General features: G+C 41.0%; 1 protein-coding gene across 1 annotated transcript in view; it reads right to left on the bottom strand.

Annotated features, from left to right (window-relative positions):
• Positions 1 to 20,412, bottom strand: part of ttn.1 (titin, tandem duplicate 1) — a 156,072-nt gene that overhangs the window by 25,551 nt on the left and 110,109 nt on the right. The window contains exons 170-177 of the mRNA XM_089133043.1: positions 3,188 to 20,353; positions 2,783 to 3,079; positions 2,102 to 2,689; positions 1,708 to 2,010; positions 1,309 to 1,605; positions 924 to 1,211; positions 505 to 804; positions 89 to 391 (exon numbers count right to left, since the gene is read on the bottom strand). Of these exons, the coding sequence (XP_088989169.1) occupies positions 89 to 391; positions 505 to 804; positions 924 to 1,211; positions 1,309 to 1,605; positions 1,708 to 2,010; positions 2,102 to 2,689; positions 2,783 to 3,079; positions 3,188 to 20,353 (19,542 nt within the window). The remainder of the gene's footprint in view (positions 1 to 88; positions 392 to 504; positions 805 to 923; positions 1,212 to 1,308; positions 1,606 to 1,707; positions 2,011 to 2,101; positions 2,690 to 2,782; positions 3,080 to 3,187; positions 20,354 to 20,412) is intronic.

Raw genomic sequence — 20,412 nt, 5'->3', positions numbered from 1 at the left:
AAACTCCAAAAATTATAAAAAGACCCAAAATTATTTATGAATTTAGTAAAATTAACAGTTGAGAAAAAAATTATACAGTAATACATACCAACTGGATCAGCAGCTTTGTAGAAGTCAGAAACATCTGTGTATGGACCTTCCCCAGCTTTATTGATTGCACATACACGATACTGATATTCATTTCCTTCTGTAAGATGATGGACCTTTGATTTTGTATCACTAATGGGGTCCTTGTACACTTTTACCCAGCGCAGACTCTTCTTGTCACGTCTCTCCAAATAGTATCCTGTAACCATGCTACCACCATCCACACTAGGTTTATCCCAAATGACCTGCATTGATGTTCTGGTGATATCTGTTGCTTCAGGTGTAGAAGGTTGTCCGGGAGTAACTGAAAAAATAGCATTGCTTTAATAGTTGTGGTGTTATAAAAATCATCTAATTTACCAAAAGTATATATCATCTAGTTCAATCATTTTGATTTTCGATTGACTATTTCCTTACCGAATGCATTTTTGGCGATAACAGGCTCAGACTCCAGAGGATCTCCAGCTCCAAATTTGTTAACACCTCTGACACGGAATACATATTCATTTCCTCTGGCCAACTTTTGGACAGTGACAGTACGTGCTTCCATTGCCTCAGAAACTGTAGACCACACTACTCTACTTGTCTCTCGTTTTTCTACAATGTAATGAGTTACTTTGGCACCTCCCTCATCAGTTACTGGTTCCCATGCAATTGTTATCTTGTCAGCAGTGACAGTTTTGAATTCAATGTGTCCAGCTGGAGGTCCAGGTTTGTCTATTTATGGAATGAAAATTTATTAATTTACAATTAGGAAATAAGTAGGTCATTAAAAGAGGTGGATAAGACATTGAAATTACATTTATACGTATTTTTGACAAAAAATTATTACATACCTAAAATCTGTATTCTGACAGAAGCAGATGCTGTGCCAAACACATTCTTGATTTTGAGCTCATAGGTTCCAGTATTACGACGAGTAGAATCTTTAATGAGGATGGCTGATGAGTCAGTTGTGTTCTCAATTGACAGATGTGCACTTGACACTAATTCCTTTTCGTCTTTAAGCCATTCAATAGTTGGCAAGGGTTTAGCAAATATTCCCACTTTGATTTTGAATGATGCACCAGCTTTGTATTGCACAACATCCAAATACTCTGGGGGCAGGTCAATTACTGGAGCACCTAGAATTAGGGAAAAATGGAAAAATGTGTGTAATAAAGAGACTCATTGTTAGGAATGACATTAAATAAACAAGCAATGTTGAAGCAATGCACTTACCAGAAATGTCAACACAAGTTACTGGTCCTGCAATTAGAGATGGGTTGCTAACTGAGCCAACTGCATTTCTGGCGAAAATCCTAAATTCATATGACTGATCCTGAGTCAAGCCTGACACAGTGAAATTTGTATCAATGACATTGGTAAAGTTTGCCTTTGTCCATCTGCCATTTGGAGCATCTCTTCGCTCAACCATGTAGCCAGTGATTTTGCTTCCACCATCAAATGGAGGCTTCTGCCATACAAGGCTTACTGAATTTTTTGTAACCTCAGAAATTCTCACATTTGCCGGTGGTTCTAAAATAAAACAAAGATTATTTGGCACAGAAATTTAGAGAAACTTGACACAAATCCTTTGTACAGAATTGTCTTTTAATTAGTATTATTATTTAAGCTTACCACAGGCATCGATCGCCAGCACTTCATCTGATGTCTTGCTGAACTTTCCAATACCAGCTGCATTCTCTGCAGCTACTTTGAATTCGTAAATCATTCCAGGACATATATTTGTCACTCTAATTTGAGTTGCAGGGATTGCTATTTTGTTCACCGTCTGCCAAAGGATGCTGCTTCTTTCTTTCATTTGGACGTGGTATCCAAAGACCAAGCTTCCACCATCTACTACTGGCTCATTCCAGCAAACAGTGAGGCTTTCCCTTGACACATGGCTCAGCCATGGTGTTGATGGTGGACCAGGAATAGCTAAAACATACAGTAAACCAGCAGAGGTTTAGAAAAAAAAATTGAGACATAACTAGAAACAATTGCAAATGTACAGTATCCAAGTACTCACTGTATGGAAGCTTAACTGTAACTGACTGAGAATCAATATGGTCACTGATGCCAAAGCGATTCTCAGCCTTAATCCTGAACTGGTATTCTTCTCCCTTTGTAAGTTTGGTGACTTTAATATCACTTCTTGCAATTGTGGATGACACTTCTGTCCATGCTGGAGTACTTGTTTCACGTTTAAGAACAACATAGTTTGTGACAGGACTGCCACCATCATACAGAGGTGGGAGCCATTTGAGACACAAGCTTGTCTCTCCCACCCCACTAACTTCAACAGGACCAACTGGAGGACCTGGTCTATCCAGGACCAGTATGTTTACAAACATCTTAGTTGTTCCACTTGTGTTTGAGGCGACAATGTCATATCTTCCAGCATCACTTGCAATACTTTCCTTGAGGCTGACATTAAGGCTTTCAGGGGTTACTTCAAAGCTGAATCTCTTGCCGCACTTAACTGGAACATTGCCTCTTGTCATTGTGACCTTTGGCATTGGTTTACCAGAGAGAGGAAGCTCAAATTTAAGATTTGATCCTGCTCTCACATAAACAGTGTTATGTGGGAAGTTCTTCATATCAAACTCAGGGGCATCTGTTAAGAACAATGAAAGAAAATTTAATTATAATATTAATAGATTATTTGAATATAATAAACACGGAATAAATTAAATTAATTAAGACTCACCCAACTGATCTTTCACAACCACAGGGATTATCATTTCTTTTGGTTCACTGAGTCCAGCGTGATTCTCAGCGCGAACTCTGAACAAGTATTCTGCATTTTCCCTCAGGCCCTTAATTATGTGGGTGTTGGTTTTAACATTGGCACATTTAACCCATTTCTGTTGTCCTTTTTCAAGGGCATCAATGAGGTAGCTAGTAATTCGGCTTCCACCATCATACTCTGGCTTTGACCATGCAATGGTGATGCTATTCTTTGTTACTGCAGTAACGCCGAGTCTAGCAGGTGGACTTGGTTTTTCTGTTGGTGCAAAGTTAAAATCATATTTAAAACAGAAAGAATACATATATTCATATAAACCTTTTATTTTCTAATTTTAAGACAAATAAATCTGGTAGTGGTTTATACCTGTGATCTTGGTTCCATCTTTAGTTTCAGTTGGTACACCTGTTCCAAACTCATTTTCTCCAGTAACTCTGAAGTAGTACATTGCACCTTCTAGCAAGTCTTCAACCTTGTATGTTAGACTGTGACAGTTGCTTGTTACACATACCCAAGCCTTTTTACTTGCTTCACGTTTCTCAACATTATAAGCCTTAACAGCATCTCCTCCATCGTTCTCTGGAGGTCCCCAAGTAACTGTAGCAGAGTCTTTTGTGACTTCTGTAATCTTCACGTTAGTTGGTGGCCCAGGAGTATCAAGGACTTTGACCACCATGGGCAAAGATGCAGTTCCAACACCATTGTCCAAAGTAACAATGTATTGTCCAGAGTCATTTCTTGTTGCTTTCTCAATAGTAAGAGATGTGTATGTTTCCGTTGTTTCTATGCTCGCCCTTGCTTTGAGATCAATTTCCTCTTTATTCCACGTAATTGAAGGAACTGGCTTTCCCTTAAATGGTGCTGTTAAAGTAAACGAATTGCCATGCTTGACTAATAAAGTCTTTCGCATTTCAATGTCAATGTCAAACTCAGGTTCCTCCTTTCTCTCAGTTGCTGACTGGGGCTCACAGACAGGTGACTGCTCACTGACACCAACTTTGTTGATTGCTTTAACAGCAAATACATACTCTACATCAGCTGCAAGACCAGAAATGGTGAATTCATTGCTCTTTGTCATCTGAATAGCCACTATCCATTCCTCATCCTCAGATTTCTTATATTCTACAGTGTATCCTAGGATCTGTGCACCACCGTCAGATAATGGCTTTTTCCAGGCAATAGTAATAGAATTCTTGGTATGATCCAAAATCCTTGGTTTAGTTGGTGGGGATGGCACCAAAAGCTCATCCTCTGCTCTTGCTGAAGGAGATGGGTCACTGGCTGGACCTACACCTGCCGCATTTTCAGCATAAACTCTAAACTCATATTCACATCCTCTTCTTACTTTTGATATCACAGCTGTTAGGTTTGTCACAAGCTCCCTGTTCACACGAACCCAGTGAAGACCAGATTTCTCTCGCCTTTCAATTATATATCCAAGGATCTCACTGCCTCCATCAGATGCAGGCTTTGTCCAAGTTAGATTAATTTCCTCACTAGTTACACTTGTAATTTCAACATTTGATGGGGCTGTTGGGATAGTGTATGGATCATTGACCTTGACAATTTCACTTTCAAGGGCTTCACCAAGTCCAAACTTGTTGACAGCTAATACTCTGAATATGTACTCATTTCCTTTTAGGAGCTTAGTGACCTTAAATGTTGTGGTTTTGACCTCTCCATGTACAAGAGTCCATGCCAGTCGGCTGGTCTCTCTTTTCTGAATAACATAATGTATTACCTCAGAGCCACCAATTTCTTGCGGTGGGCCCCATGACAATGTGCATTCCTCTGCTGTGAGGCCCGTTACTGACAATGGCCCTGCTGAAGGTCCTGGTTTATCAAGAATAACACAGTTTACTGGTGTTGTGACACTTCCAGCAATATTCTGCAATGTCAAAGCATACTGCCCAGAGTCACTCCTTTTGCAGTCTTTAATTAATATCATAGTGCTAGTATCTGATCCAGTTATCTGAATTCTTGCCTTGTGTTCAATTGCATGACCATCTTTTGACCAAGCTGCAACTGGTAGAGGGCGCCCTGCAATGTCAGCATTAATCTTCAGGGTTTCCCCAGATTTTACCACCACAACATCTCTGAACTTGACATCCATCATAATGCGTGGTGGATCTACATTATCTTTAACTGTAATAGGACCGGTGTTGTAGGATGGCTCACTGAATAGCCCAGCAGCATTCTTTGCAATAACACGGAAATCATATTGCTCATTCAATGTAAGGCCAGTAATATCAAAGTAAGTCTCTACAACATTGGTAAAATTGCATCTTATCCAGCGACCCTCTGGGAGATCTCTACGTTCAATTAAGTAACCAGTGACTTTGGCTCCACCATCATATTCAGGCTTTGTCCAAGAAAGAGATACAGAAGACTTGGTAATGCTAGTTATCTCAGGTTGACCTGGAGGATCACAAGGATCTCGTGCAGCTATGGCCTCGCTGGCTTTGCTTGCCTTGCCAATTCCAGCAATATTTTCAGCATAGATACGGAATTCATACATCATACCTGCCTCAATACCCGTTACTTTGTATTCAGTATCCTTGATGAGTGTCCTGTTCACCTTTGTCCAAAGAATACTGCTTCTCTCCTTGCGTTCTAAATGATAGCCAAGGACCGTGCTACCACCATCATTAACTGGCTCATTCCATGTGACAAGCATGAAGACCTTTGTGGCATGAGCAACACGGGGTGTAGAAGGTGGGCCAGGCTGTTTGAATGTGTACTCCGCAGTAATGCCTGGAGAGTCAATTGGCTTGCCCTTTCCATACCGATTCACTGCATAGATGCGGAACTGGTACTCAGAACCTTTTGTCAATCGAGGTACCTTGAGTGAGGTTCTGGCAACATTTGTTGAAACAATCTGCCACTCTGTTGTGTTGGTATCTCTCTTCTCAACAATATAATTATTGATGGAGCATCCACCATCATATTCTGGAGGGGCCCATAACAATGTAATACTGTCAGAAGTCACAGCGTCAACCTTCACTGAAGCTGGTGGTCCAGGTTTATCAAGAACAACAATGCCGATATCTGTGGACATGGTGCCTGCTGTATTAGCAAGAGTGAATTCATATTTACCAACATGTTCAATAGCAGCTTCTTTGATGACAATTTTGCTTGACACCTTAGTGTTTACAATTGAAAGAGAGGTTGTTTGCCTCAAAGGAAGGCCATCCTTCTTCCATGACACAACTGGCTTAGGCCTGCCTCTCACAGGAACTTCCACAGTAAGATCAGCTCCAGCTTTAACACTGTAAGTATTAAACAACAGATGAACAGAGGGTTCAATTTCAATATCTTTAGCTACAACAGGTACACCAAGTTCTTGAGGCTCACTCCTGCCTTTCTCATTCATTGCAATAACTCTGAATGAATATGTTTCACCAGGTGTTAGGTTGCTCACAGTAGCCTCTGGAACCTTAACTGTGCAGCTTACACCCCATTTGTCACTAGTCTTGCTTTGCATCTCTACATTGTAGCAGATGATTTTACTGCCTCCATCATGTACAGGCTTCACCCAAGTAAGTGTCACACTATTCTTTGTGACATCCACAATAGTTACTTTTCCTGGAGGCATAGGTGCCTGTGCAACCTTAACAGGATTCTTTGTTCCTGCCATCACACCAAAGCCATACTCATTAACAGCACACACACGGAAGTAGAAAATGCCTCCTTCCTGCAATTCATCAACTTTAAAGGAAGTCTGTGTGCAGTTGCTTGTGACAGTTGTAAAAGCTTTTCTTGTAGATTCTCTCTTCTCAACCACGTAATTGGTTATTTTAGCCCCGCCATCTGTAAGTGGTGGGTCCCAGCAGAGAGTCACTGAATCTTTCTTTACATCTTTCACTTCAAACTTCTGTGGAGCACTTGGTGTATCAAGCACCCTGACATTCACAAATGCAGATTTTGTACCACTCTTGTTCTCAAGTGTTAAGACATATTTTCCACTGTCAAATCTGTTGACATTGTCAATTACAAGCATGGTGTATGAACTTGTGGACTCAATCTGAGCACGCTCAGTTAGAGTTCCATCATCCTTTTCCCATTTGACGGATGGCTCAGGTCGACCTCTAATTGTAATGAAAAGACGAAGGGATCCTCCTGCACGAACAGAGACAACTTTTCTGAGATCAGCATCAAGTTCAATCTCAGGTGCTTCAATTCTTTCAGATGCAGTCACCGATCCATGAACATCAGCAGGCTCACCAATGCCTTCAGAATTAATTGCACAAATACGAAAATTATATTCAGCATTTTCCTTTAGGTTTTCAACTGTGAGGCATGTTGTTTGAATACCAGCTGCAGGCGTGCATATGATCCATTCCTCTGAAGAAATCTCTTTCATCTCAACAATATAACCTTTAATATATGAACCACCATCTGTAGCGGGTTTTCCCCAAGACAGAGAGACAGATGAGTTTGTGTGATCTGTCACTTTAGGGTGATGAGGTGGACCTGGGGGAGTTGTGGCATTTATTGCTCTATAAAACAGTGATAAGTCACTAGATACTCCCACACCAGCTTCATTCTCAGCAGACACACGAAATTCATAGAAATGTCCCTCTGACAGACCAGTTACTTTGAAATGCAGATCTGAAAGCTTCTGCCGGTTGCATTTTGTCCATCTTACACCATCTTTGTCACGCTTCTCTAAGTGATAACATGTAATTTCTGTTCCACCATTGCTCTCTGGGGCACCCCAGGACAAAGTTATTGAATCCTTTGTTATCTCACTTGCCTCCGGTGTTGATGGTGCACTTGGTGGCTTGTAAGGATTGCATGCAATAATTGCCTCAGATTCCAGAGGTTCACCAATGCCATATTTATTGACAGCCATAACTCTAAAGATATACTCATCACCAGAGAGGAGCTTGGTCACTTTATAACCCACAGTAGGAATATTGGAATCAACAACAGTCCATGATAGCCTGCTAGTTTCCCTTTTCTCAAGGATGTAATGAGAAATATTAGCACCTCCATTCTGAGATGGCTCAGACCAGGACAGATTACACCTATCAGACATGATGCCAGCTACTTGTAGCGGTCCGGTTGGTGGACCTGGTCTATCAAGAACTTTTACTGTTATTGGAATTGTTTTTGTTCCACCACTGTTGCTTAGAATTAGGTCATAGTGTCCACCATCCAATCTAGTACAGTCTTTAATTGTAATAGAAGCATGTTTTTGTGTACTTCTTACTTCAATGCGCAGTGTCTTATCCATTTCCTTTCCTTCTTTTAGCCATTGAATATCAGGTGTGGGTTTTCCATGTATATCTGCATCCAAAACTAAGTTGTCTCCAGAATTGACAACAATGACATCCTTGTACTTAGGATCCATTGAAACACTAGGAGGTTCAATTTCATCTGTAGCAGTAATTGTCCCAGTGCTGTCTGAAGGCTCGCTGAAGACACCCACTGCATTTCTTGCAATTACTCTAAATTCATACTGATTGTTTACTGTTAAGCCTGTGATTGTAAATTCTGTCTCAATTACATTGGTAAAGTTTGCCCTCATCCATCGGCCCTCAGGCAAATCTCTTCTTTCAACAATATATCCAGTCACTTTGCTGCCACCATCATACTGAGGCTTTGTCCACTGAATCTTAATGTGGTTCTTAGATATTGCAACAGCCTCAGGCGTTCCAGGGGGATCACATGGGTCACGGGCAACAAAGCTCTCTGAAACTTTGCTTGCTCTGCCAATACCAACAATGTTTTCAGCATATACTCTGAATTCATATCCGATGCCTTCTTCAAGATTGCATATTTTGAAAACAGTATCAGTGATAAGGGTTTTGTTTAGTTTTGTCCATAGAATACTTGTTCTTTCTTTACTTTCAAGGTGGTATCCAATCACTGAACTGCCACCATCATTGACTGGTTCATTCCACTCAATTGTCATTTGATCCTTGGTGGCAGATTTCACATATGGAGTACCAGGTGGCCCAGGTGGTTTGTAAGGATACTGCACAACAATGGACTTTGACTCTAAAGGAGCACCCTTACCATATCTGTTCTCAGCAATGACTCTAAATTGATACTCAGCACCAGTTTTCAGCTTAGTAATTTTGAGGGATGTCCTGGCAACTGATCCAGCAACAACTTGCCAAGTAGTTTCAGTGTTGTCTCTCTTTTCAACACTGTAATGCTTTACTTGGCAGCCCCCTGTATACTCTGGAGGCTCCCATGATATGGACACAGAACTGTTACTTACTTCGTTCACTTTTATTTGTCCGGTGGGTGGACCAGGTTTATCCAGGATAATAATACTGATATCTTCTGTAACTGAACAAACACTGTTTGTTGCAGTAACTGAATACTTTCCAAGGTCATCTTTACAGGCTTCAGTTATCTGTAGGATTGTCGATATTGGTGTGTTGGAAGTAGTAATTCTCGATGTTACTTTAAGTGACTGCCCATCCTTTGACCAAGTGATCTTTGGTTTTGGACGTCCAAAAATAGGTATTTCAAGTTTGAAATCCTTTCCAGATTTGACACTATATGTATTGAACTGCAACTTAAAGCTTGGTTCAATTGTGAGGTCATTGGCAATAACTGGAGCAGCAAGGGGCTTTGGCTCACTTTTGCCTTTCTCATTGTATGCCAGAACACGGAACAAATATTCCTGACCACCAGTTAGTCCATTGACTGTTCCTTCACATGTTTTTACATTTGTTGCTACACCCCATTTGTCAGTTCCCTTTGGCTGCATTTCAATCAAGTAGCCTGCAATCCTACTACCTCCATCATGCTCTGGTTTTTCCCAGGCCAGCGATGCACTTACTTTTGTCACATCGGTCAACATAACCTTTCCAACTGGCTGAGGTACTTCAGAAGCCTTTGAAGCAGTTTTTGTTTCAACGGACAAACCAACACCAAATTCATTTTCAGCCATAACTCTGAAGTAATACATGGCTCCCTCTGCAAGATTTTCCACCTTATAAGTTGTCTTGCTGCACTTGGTTGTTACATTTGCATAGGCCTTTCTTGTGGATTCACGCTTGTCAATAACATAATTCTTGATCTTTGCTCCTCCATCAATAAGTGGTGGTTCCCAAACAAGTGTGACAGAGTCTTTCTTGATATCCTTAACTACAAGGTTTAGTGGTGCTCCAGGTGTATCTAACACCTTAACAGACACAAAATCAGATACAGAGCCACTGCTGTTCTGTAGAGTCACAGTGTATTTTCCAGAGTCCCTTCTATCACATGAGTCAATTGAAAGCTGGGTGAAGTTAAGACCCTTTTCAAGCACTGTCTTTTCTGACAATTCACCTTCATCTTTAGTCCATTTCATATCTGGTACTGGTCTACCTCTAAATGGTACATTGATTCTTACTGATCCTCCAGCGCGAATGACAATGCCTTTCCTCAGCTCTGAATCAAGGTGAATTTCAGGGGTCTCTAGCTTGTCCTCAGGCTTGGAAGTTCCTGCAATAACTGCAGGCTCTCCAACACCTAATTTATTAATGGCACATATTTGAATCTTATATTCTTGTTGTTCTGTTAGCTTAGTAATTTCAAATTTGTTGACACGTAAGCCAGTAGGGGGAGTACACATAATCCATTCTTCCTCTTCAGCTTTGCAGATCTCAACAATATATCCTTGAATTGCACATCTGCCATCATCAAGCGGTTTTCCCCATGCTACTGTAATTGAAGTTTTGGTGGTATCAACAACATGTGCATGCGTGGGTGAGCCAGGTTTGTATTTGGGATCACAAGCCTTGTAGTATGAAGTTGGCAAGCTTGGTTCTCCAATTCCAGCTGCATTTTCAGATGACACTCTGAATTCATACTCATGATCCTCAATGAGGCCATGCACTCTGAAGCATACATCAGTTACTTTTTGTCTGTTGCATCTTGTCCATCTAATTCCAGACCGGTCTCTCTTCTCAATTATGTATCCAAGAATTTCACTTCCACCATCAGTATCTGGTGCACTCCAGCAAACAGTCATGGAGTCCTTTGCAATATTTGTTACCTCAATAATTTGTGGTGATCCAGGGTGACTAAATGGATCTTTCATTATTACAGATGGTGCGTCAACTGGCTCACCAACACCATAACTGTTGGCAGCCATGACACGGAATATATATTCGTTACCTTCAAGGAGCTTTGTCACTTTGTATGTTGTTGTTTTGCAGTCATTACAGACCACAGTCCAAGCAAGTCGACTTGTCTCACGTCTCTCAAGAATGTAATGAGTTATAGTGTTTCCTCCATCATCAAGTGGAGCACGCCATATTAGTGTGCATTTATCACTGGACACACCTCTGACATGAAGACCATCTGGTGGGCCTGGTTTATCAAGCACTTTCACGTTGAATTGAACATTCTGAGAGCCAGCAATATTAGTGAGCTGAAGAGTGTAGTTTCCACCATCTTGTCTAGCTGCATCTTTTACAATAATTAGTGCTCTGTTGTCAGTGTTTTTGATGTCACATCTAATTGTGTTTTCAAGCTCTTTGTCATTCTTAAACCACTGGATTGTGGGAACTGGCTTACCATGGACATCAGCATCAAGTTTGAATGTATCTCCTGCATTCACAATAAGAGTCTGCGTGTATTCTGGGTCAATTGAGAACTTTGGTGGCTCTACCTCATCCAAGGCAGCAATTGGTCCACTATTATATGATGGTTTGCTGATAGTTCCAACCGCATTCTTTGCGATTACCCTGAAGTCATACTTGGCACCTTCTGTCAGCCCAGTGACAGTAAAATTGGTTTCAATAACATTTATGAAACTTGCTTTCATCCAGCGTCCCTCTGGAAGATCACGTTTCTCAACAGTATAACCAGTGATAACACTTCCACCATCATACTCTGGCTTGGTCCATTGGATACTTATGGAATTTTTGCTCACATGGAAAGCTTCTGGGGTTCCAGGAGGATCACATGGATCACGAGCAAAGAAGCCCTCTGAGATTTTGCTGCATCTGCCAATCCCAACAATATTTTCAGCATAGACTCTGAACTCATATTCGATACCTTCCTCTAAAGGACTGGTTTTGAATCGTGTTTCTTGAATCAGTGTCTTATTTATCTTTGTCCAAAGAATGCTGTTTCTCTCCTTCCTTTCAAGATGATATCCAATAACTTTACTGCCTCCATCTGAAACTGGCTCATGCCACTCAACAATCATATGGTCCTTTGATAGGCATGACACAAATGGAGTTCCTGGAGGTCCTGGTTCTCTGTATGGGTACTGAGCAACAACAGCTGGAGAGTCCAAAGCATAGCTCTTGCCATACCGATTTTGAGCAATGATTCTGAATTGGTATTCAGATCCAGTCTTGAGTCGTTGTACTTTAAGTGTTGTTCGTGCCAATGAAATTGCAACATTCTCCCATGTTGTAGTAGTTGTGTCTCTCTTTTGCACAATGTAATTTGAAATTGGGCAACCACCAGTATACTTTGGAGGATCCCATGACAATGTAACACTTGACACAGTTATCTCATCAAATCGCACAGGGCCAGTTGGTGGGCCAGGTTTATCAAGAGTGATGATTTCAATGGTTGCATCCTTTTGTCCAACAATATTGGACACATTTATTCCATACATTCCACCATCTTCTCTTGCTGCTTCTTTGATGTTAAGAACAGTGCTGTATGCTGTATTAGAAATGTTAACCCTTGTTGTGAATTTCAGGGCTGCACCATCCTTTGTCCATGTGATTTTTGGCTTTGGACGACCAGAAACTGGGATTTCAACTTGAAGGTCCTTTCCAACAAGAACACTGTAGTTGCTAAATGAAGGTCTTGCATCAGGCCCAAAGACAAGATCTTTTGCTTCCACAGGGACAGCAAGTGTTCTTGGGTCACTCTTTCCTTTTTCATTGACCGCAACTACTCTAAAAGTGTACTCTTCTCCAGGGTTCAAATTTTTGATTACAGCTTCCAATGTTTTTACGTTGGCACAACCAGACCATTTATCATTACCCTTGACCTGCATTTCAACGAGGTATTGAAGTATTCTACTGCCACCATCATGAACTGGCTTTTCCCAAGAAAGAGACACACTTGTTTTAGTAACATCTACAACACTTAATTTTCCAGGACACTGTGGGACCTCTGAAACCTTCAAAGGATCTGTGATATCTGCAGGTAGCCCTACACCATATTCATTTTCTGCAAGCACTCTGAAATAGTAACTGCAACCTTCTTGAAGTGGTTCAACTTTCCATGAGAGTTTGTGGCAATTTGTTACAACGGCAGAGAATGTTTTTCTTGTACTCTCACGTTTCTCAACAATGTAATTTTTGATTTTTGCTCCACCATCTAAAAATGGAGGCTCCCACATAAGAGTAACAGATTCCTTTGTAATTTCTTTCACTTTGAAGTTGAGTGGAGCGCTTGGAGTGTCAAGGACTTTCACAATAATTGTTTCAGATTTTGCACCTGCAGAGTTTTCTGCAGTCACAATATATTTACCACTGTCTGCCCTGTTGACTTTATCAATAACAAGAGAAGTGTGACTGCTGGTGATCTCAGTCTGTGCTGTTTCCTTAATCTGCTCACCATCTTTTTCCCATTTGATTTGTGGGGTTGGTCTTCCTTTGAAAGGGATGAACATCCTAAGAGAACCTCCAGCTTTAATACGTACAACCTTTCTAAATTCAGCATCAATATCAAGATCTGGATCCTCTGTTTTGTCCTCTGGCAGAATAGGTCCAGTGACATCAGCATGCTCCCCAACACCAACCTTGTTAACAGCACAAACCCTGAATTTGTATTCCTGTTTTTCTTTCAGATTTTCCACAGTAAAGCGTGTGACTTTAACACCTGTTGGTGGAGTGCACATTGTCCATTCTTCGGCAACTGATTCACCTGCAGCCTTTCCTTCTTCTATCTGAGTCATTACCTCCTCTATGGCTGCTTTTACTTCACATGCTTCAACAATATATCCCTGAACTTCACAGCCACCATCATAAATAGGCTTTCCCCATGCAAGTGCAACTGATGATTTTGTCATATCTAACACTTTTGGATTATGGGGTGGACCTGGCTTGAATACAGGATCCAGGGCTTTATAGAATACAGTTGCAGAACTTGCTTCACTAACTCCAGCAGTATTCTCAGCAGAAACTCTGAATTCATACAGATGCTTCTCCATGAGTCCAGTAACTTTAAATGTGAGGTCAGTAACTGTTTTCATGTTGCATCTGGTCCATCTAATGCCTTCCTTGTCATGTTTCTCAATAATATAACCAGTGATAGGAGTACCCCCATCATTTGCTGGGGCCTCCCAGGTTAATACCATAGAATCTTTCTTGACATTATTAACTTCTACTCCTTTTGGTGCATCTGGGGATGTAAATGGATTCTTGATAACAACTGCACTTGATTGGAGGGGCTCACCAACACCAAATTTGTTCACAGGAAAAACTCTGAAGATATATTCATTTCCTTCAAGGAGTTTTGTTATTTTAAGATTTACAGCTTGTACTTTGGGTTCAACAACTGTCCAAAGCAGTCTGCTAGTCTCTCTTTTTTCAACAATATAATGACTGATCTTGCTGCCACCATCTTGTTTAGGTGGATTCCAAGCAAGGCAGCACTGCTCACTGGTTACACCTGTGATAGAGATGGGTCCCTCAGGTGGTCCAGGCTTATCCAGGACACATATATTGACTTGCACAGCTTTCTCTCCTCCAGGATTTTGCAGTAGTAGAGTATATTGACCTCCATCAGCAAGTTTGGCCTCCTTTACAGTCAAACAGGTATAGTTATTTGTGCTTTTAATTTCACGATATATGGTGTTTCCAAGTTCTTGCTCACCCTTCATCCAACAAATTGCTGGTATTGGTTTTCCATGAACATCTGCATCAATCTTGAAGTTATCTCCTGCATTTACAACAATTGTTTGAGTGTACTCTGGATCTATGCTGATACATGGTGGTTCAATCTCATCTTTTGCCATGATAGGTCCAGTACTATATGAAGGATCACTGAAAACTCCAGCAGCATTTCTTGCAATGACACGGAGCTCATATTTCTGGTCCTCTGTAAGACCTGTTGCAGTATACTCAGTCTCTATGACATTGGTGAAGTTTGCTTTCATCCAGCGTCCTGCAGGTAATTCCTTCTTTTCTACAATATATCCAGTGACTTTGCTCCCACCATCATACTCTGGCTTGGTCCATGCAATTGTAATAGAATCCTTTGTGATTCTAATGGCTTCTGGTGTTCCAGGAGGATCACAAGGATCTCTGGCAACATATCCCTCTGAGATCTTACTAGCCTTCCCAATGCCAACAATGTTTTCAGCATAAACTCTGAATTCATACTCCATGCCTTCTTCAAGCCCTGTGGTCTTTAAAGTTGTGTCTTTTATTAGACTTTTGTTTAATTTCATCCAAAGAATGCTATTTCTCTCTTTTTTCTCCAGGTGATACCCTAAGATTGTTGCTCCACCATCAATGACAGGTTCATTCCACACTATCACCATACTATCTTTAGTGGAAGACTGCAAGAAAGGTGTTCCAGGAGGGCCCGGTAGTTTGTAAGGATACTGTGCAACAACACATTCAGACACGAGCAGAGGGCTTTTTCCATATCTGTTCTCTGCTGCAATTCTAAATTGATATTCAGACCCTGTCTTCAGTCTTCCTGCCTTAATTTGAGTTCTTGCTATATTTGCTGCTACAACCTGCCAATTAGTTGTTGATGTGTCCTTCTTTTCTACTATGTAATTATTAATGGTGCAGCCCCCATCATACTCTGGTGGCTTCCAAGAAATGGTAACACTGTCGGATGTTACTTTTTCAACTTTAACTGGGCCTGTTGGTGGACCAGGTTTGTCAAGAACAACGATTCCAATATCCACTGTTGTCTCACCAGCTGTATTTGATAGTTTAACATTATACTGGCCAACATCATCTCTACAGGCCTCTTTGATTACTAAATTCAGTTGTGTATCCGTAGAGGAAAAGTTAACCCTGGTTGTTCGTTTAAGTGGAACACATTCCTTTAGCCATGAAATGGCAGCTTTGGGACGAGCATTATATGGAATATCAATTGTTAAATCCTCTCCTGCCAGGACACTGAATGTGGAGAACAACATCTTAGCAGATGGAGCAATTACAAGGTCCTTTGCAATCACAGGCACACCAATTTGACGAGGATCACTGGTTCCCTTTTCATTTCTTGCAGAAACGCGGAACATATACTCTTCACCAGGTGCAAGCCCAGTAATAACTGCTTCAGGTACCTTGACAATCATAGCTTGTGTCCATTTTTCACTCCCTTTGCTCTGCATCTCTACAACATATGCAACCACTCTGCTTCCTCCATCATGTTCAGGTTTTTCCCATGATAATGTTACACTATTCTTTGTAACATCCTGAAGTGTAATCTTGCCAGGGGGAAGTGGCTTCTCAGACACTTTAACAGATTCACCGGTCTCAATAGGAAGACCAATGCCATATTCATTTTCTGCTAGAACTCTGAAGTAGTAGTTGCATCCTTCTTGGAGCTGGTCAACTGTCCAAGTAGTTTTGTGACAATTGGCATTTACTGTAGCATATGCCTTTCTTGTAGCCTCACGCTTCTCAACAATGTAATTCTTAATTTTTGTGCCACCATTGTTAAGTGGAGGATCCCAAACAAGTGAAACAGATTCTTTAGTAATCTGACTTATTTTAAAGTTTTGTGGTGCTCCAGGTGTGTCTAGAACTCTAACTATCACAGAGACTGTCTTTGTTCCAGAGCTGTTTTCTACAGTCAAATTGTATTTGCCACTGTCAAATCTATTCACATTTCCAATAACCAGTGATGTAAAAGATGATGTAGTTTCAATGGTAGCTCTGTCTAAAGGCTCATCATTCTCTCTTGACCATTTGGCCTCTGGTGTTGGTCTACCTCTTATTGGCACAAAAAGTCTTAATGTATTGCAAGCTCTGATGTTCACAATCTTACGAAGTTCAGCATCAAGGTCAGCCTCTGGTGGTATGAGTCGTTCCTCTGCTTTGGGTGAACCTGGTACAGGTGCTATATCTCCAATACCCTCGCTATTTAAAGCAGACACATTGATTTTGTATTCCTGATTTTCTTTAAGATTTTTAATTGTAAATGATGTTCCTTTTACACCATCTGCAGGAGAGACAATTGTCCATTCCTCCTCTTCAGTTCCAGGGAGACATGTCTCAACAATATAGCCAGTAATTTCAGAACCACCATCATAAACTGGTTTGTTCCATGCAAGCGTGATGGAAGAACTTGTTGTGTCCAGGATTCTTGGATTGCCAGGTGGACCTGGTTTGAAAAGAGTATCTGTGGCCTTGACAAATGGTGATGAAGGACTAGGTTCACTTATTCCTGCTGCATTTTCAGCAAAAACTCTGAATTCATATTCATGGCCTGGAACAAGAGCAGTAACCTTGAAATGCAAGTCAGTAACATTCTTCTTGTTGCATTTTACCCAGCGCAAACTAATTCTGTCTCTTTTCTCAATGCGATAGTTTGTGATTTCACTTCCCCCATTGCTAGCTGGTGCACCCCAACAGAGAACAGCTGAATCTTTAGTGACTGCTGTTATCTCAGGTGTTTGTGGAGGATCTGGTGGTACATACGGATTTTCTGCAATTATTGCTTCAGACTCAAGAGGTTCTCCAACACCATACTTGTTAACAGCCATAACTCTGAAAATGTATTCATTTCCTTTGAGTAACTTTGTTGCTTGGTACTGATTAACCCGCAATTCGGATGCCACATTTGTCCAAGCAAGTCTGCTTGACTCACGTTTTTCAATAACATAGTGTTCAATGTTTGCGCCGCCATCATCTGTAGGTGGATTCCATGTGAGCACACACTTTTCGGCTGTAACATCAGAAACTGCCAGAGGTCCTGTAGGTGGTCCTGGTCTATCAAGAACCTTCACATTGAAAACATGCTTAACAAAGCCACCAATATTTGTTGCTGTCAGAATAAACTCACCCCCATCCCTTCTGACAGAATCCTTGTTGATCAAGACTGATGCCATTTCTGTCATTTTAATCTGTAGTTTATATGTGTTTTCAACATCTTTTCCATCTTTTGTCCAAACCATGGATGGTAATGGCTGGCCTGCAACATCAGCCTCAAGTTTGAATAGTTCTCCGGCTTTGACAAGGACAATATCTTTAAATTTAGCATCAACCATAATTCTTGGTTCTTTAATGTCATCTTTGCAAATAACTGGGTCTGATGGATCTGATGGGTTACTAATAGAGCCTGCTGAATTTCTTGCAAGTACACGGAATTCATAAGATGCTTCTTGTGTTAGACCACTTATTGTGAAAGTGGTTTCAATGATATTTGTAAAGTTAGCTCTTATCCAGCGCCCAGCTGGAAGATCTCTCTTTTCCACAGTATAGCCAGTAATTTTGAAACCACCATCATACTCTGGCTTTGTCCACTGAATAGTAATTGCGTTTTTCGACACATGTATTGGGACAGGTTGACCAGGTGGATCCACTGGATCAAGAGCAAGCATTGGTTCAGAAGATTTGCTTGGTTTTCCAATTCCAGCTATGTTTTCTGCAATCACACGGAATTCATATGCCACACCATCCTCAAGTCCTGTAGATTTGAACAGATTTCCGACCACAAGTGCCTTGCTAATTCTGTGCCAAACAATACTGTTTCTCTCTTTCCTTTCAACGTGGTAACCAATGACCTCGCTTCCCCCATCAGAAACGGGCTCATTCCAGCCAACTGTCATTGTGTCCTTAGTGAAAGCAACAACATTAGGTGTTCCAGGTGGCCCAGGCACCTTAAAAGGATATGCAGCAACCACTGACTCTGAAGTTATTGGGGGCCCTGTACCATATCTGTTTTTGGCCTTGACACGGAATTGATATTCAACTCCTGTAGTTAAACGAGTTGCTTTAAATGTTGTACGAATAATCAACGAGGAAAGTTCTACCCATGTCTGGCTGGTAGTTTCCCTTATTTCAACTACATAGTTATTGATTGGTACACCTCCATCATTTTCAGGAGATTCCCATGAGAACTCAATGAAAGTACGAGATATTTTGTCCAGTTGAATTGGTCCCTTTGGTGGTCCAGGCACATCATGCACCTTTACTGTGATGCTGTCTGTGACTGAGCCAACAATGTTCTTTCCTGTCATTGAGTATATTCCACTGTCACTTCTTAAACATTCATTTATGATCAAGATAGTTGAGGTAGAAGTAGTTTCAGTCATTGTTCTTTGTGTTAATTTGAGGGCTTGACTGTCTTTCTGCCAGGAAACTGTTGGTTTAGGACGTCCAGAAACAGGCACCTCAACCTTTATATCAGCACCAGCCTTGGCAATAACTGTCTTCTGACACACACCACTGAGGTCGAATTCTGGCAATGAACTTTGTTCTCTGATAACAATAGACTTGCTTACACGAGGATGACTTCGCCCAGAGCTGTTCACGGCCATCACACGGAATACATACTCTTCATTTTCATTTAGATTTTTTACAATAAAGTTCAAAGTCTTCACAGTTGTCACATGGGCCCACTGATCTGTACCTTTCTTTTGTGCCTCAATTACATACCCAGTAACTCTACTTCCACCATCATGTTTTGGTTTAGTCCATGCAAGATTAACTGTGTGCTTTGTGACATCAGTAAAAGTTACATTTTCTGGTGGAGTTGGTGCTTGAGAAACTCTGACTGGGTCTGGGGTTTCAACTGCTTCACCAATGCCATACTCATTTTCAGCAAAAACTCTGAAATAATATTCCAAACCTTCTCCCAGATCAGAAACTCTGACAGAGCATGTCTCACATTGTGTGATCACGGCAGCATATGCCTTACGAGTAGACTCTCTCTTCTCAATGATGTAGTTGGTGATCTTGGCACCTCCATCAATAAGAGGCATTTCCCATTCCAATGTGACACTCTCTTTGTTAATTGCTTTAGGTTTCAGACTGAGTGGAGGTCCAGGTGAATCCAGAACCCTTACAACCACCGAAGCCGTCTTCTTTCCTGCAGCATTCTCTAATGTTAAATCATATTTGCCTGCATCACGTCTATTACAGTCAGGAATTACTAGCAGGGTGTATGATTCAGTATTGTCAATGATTGCACGAGTTTTCAATGGTGAGTCCTCTTTTGTCCAAGTTACTGCAGGAGTTGGACGTCCTTTAATAGGAACAAATATTCTAATAGAGGCACCTGCCCTAACAACTAACGTTCTTCTGAGTTCTACATCAAGTTCTAAATCAGGGATTTCTTCACGTTCCACAATTTCAACATGATCCACTGTTTGTGCTGGTTCACTGACACCTATTGCATTCATTGCGCTAATTCTGAAATGATACTTCATTCCAGCTTGCAAATTGGGTACAACAAACTCAGTTATCCTCAAAGGCATAGCTGTATCTTTGATCCATTCTTCTTCTCCCTCCTTTTTGTGTTCAATAAGGTATCCTGTGACTTCCATGCCACCATCACTAAGTGGTTTGCCCCAGTGCAATTCAGCTGTTGTTTTTGTTGTGTCTGTGACTCTTGGGTTGACTGGAGGACCAGGTACATCTGGAAAGTAATAAAACACATGTAAGGGAAATATTTGTAATCATATTAAATAATTATAT

The sequence above is a fragment of the Pimephales promelas genome, chromosome 7 (genome assembly GCF_988280905.1).
Source record: "Pimephales promelas chromosome 7, fPimPro1.hap1.1, whole genome shotgun sequence".
Taxonomy (NCBI): domain Eukaryota; kingdom Metazoa; phylum Chordata; class Actinopteri; order Cypriniformes; family Leuciscidae; genus Pimephales; species Pimephales promelas.
This window is presented reverse-complemented; position numbering and strand designations above follow the sequence as displayed.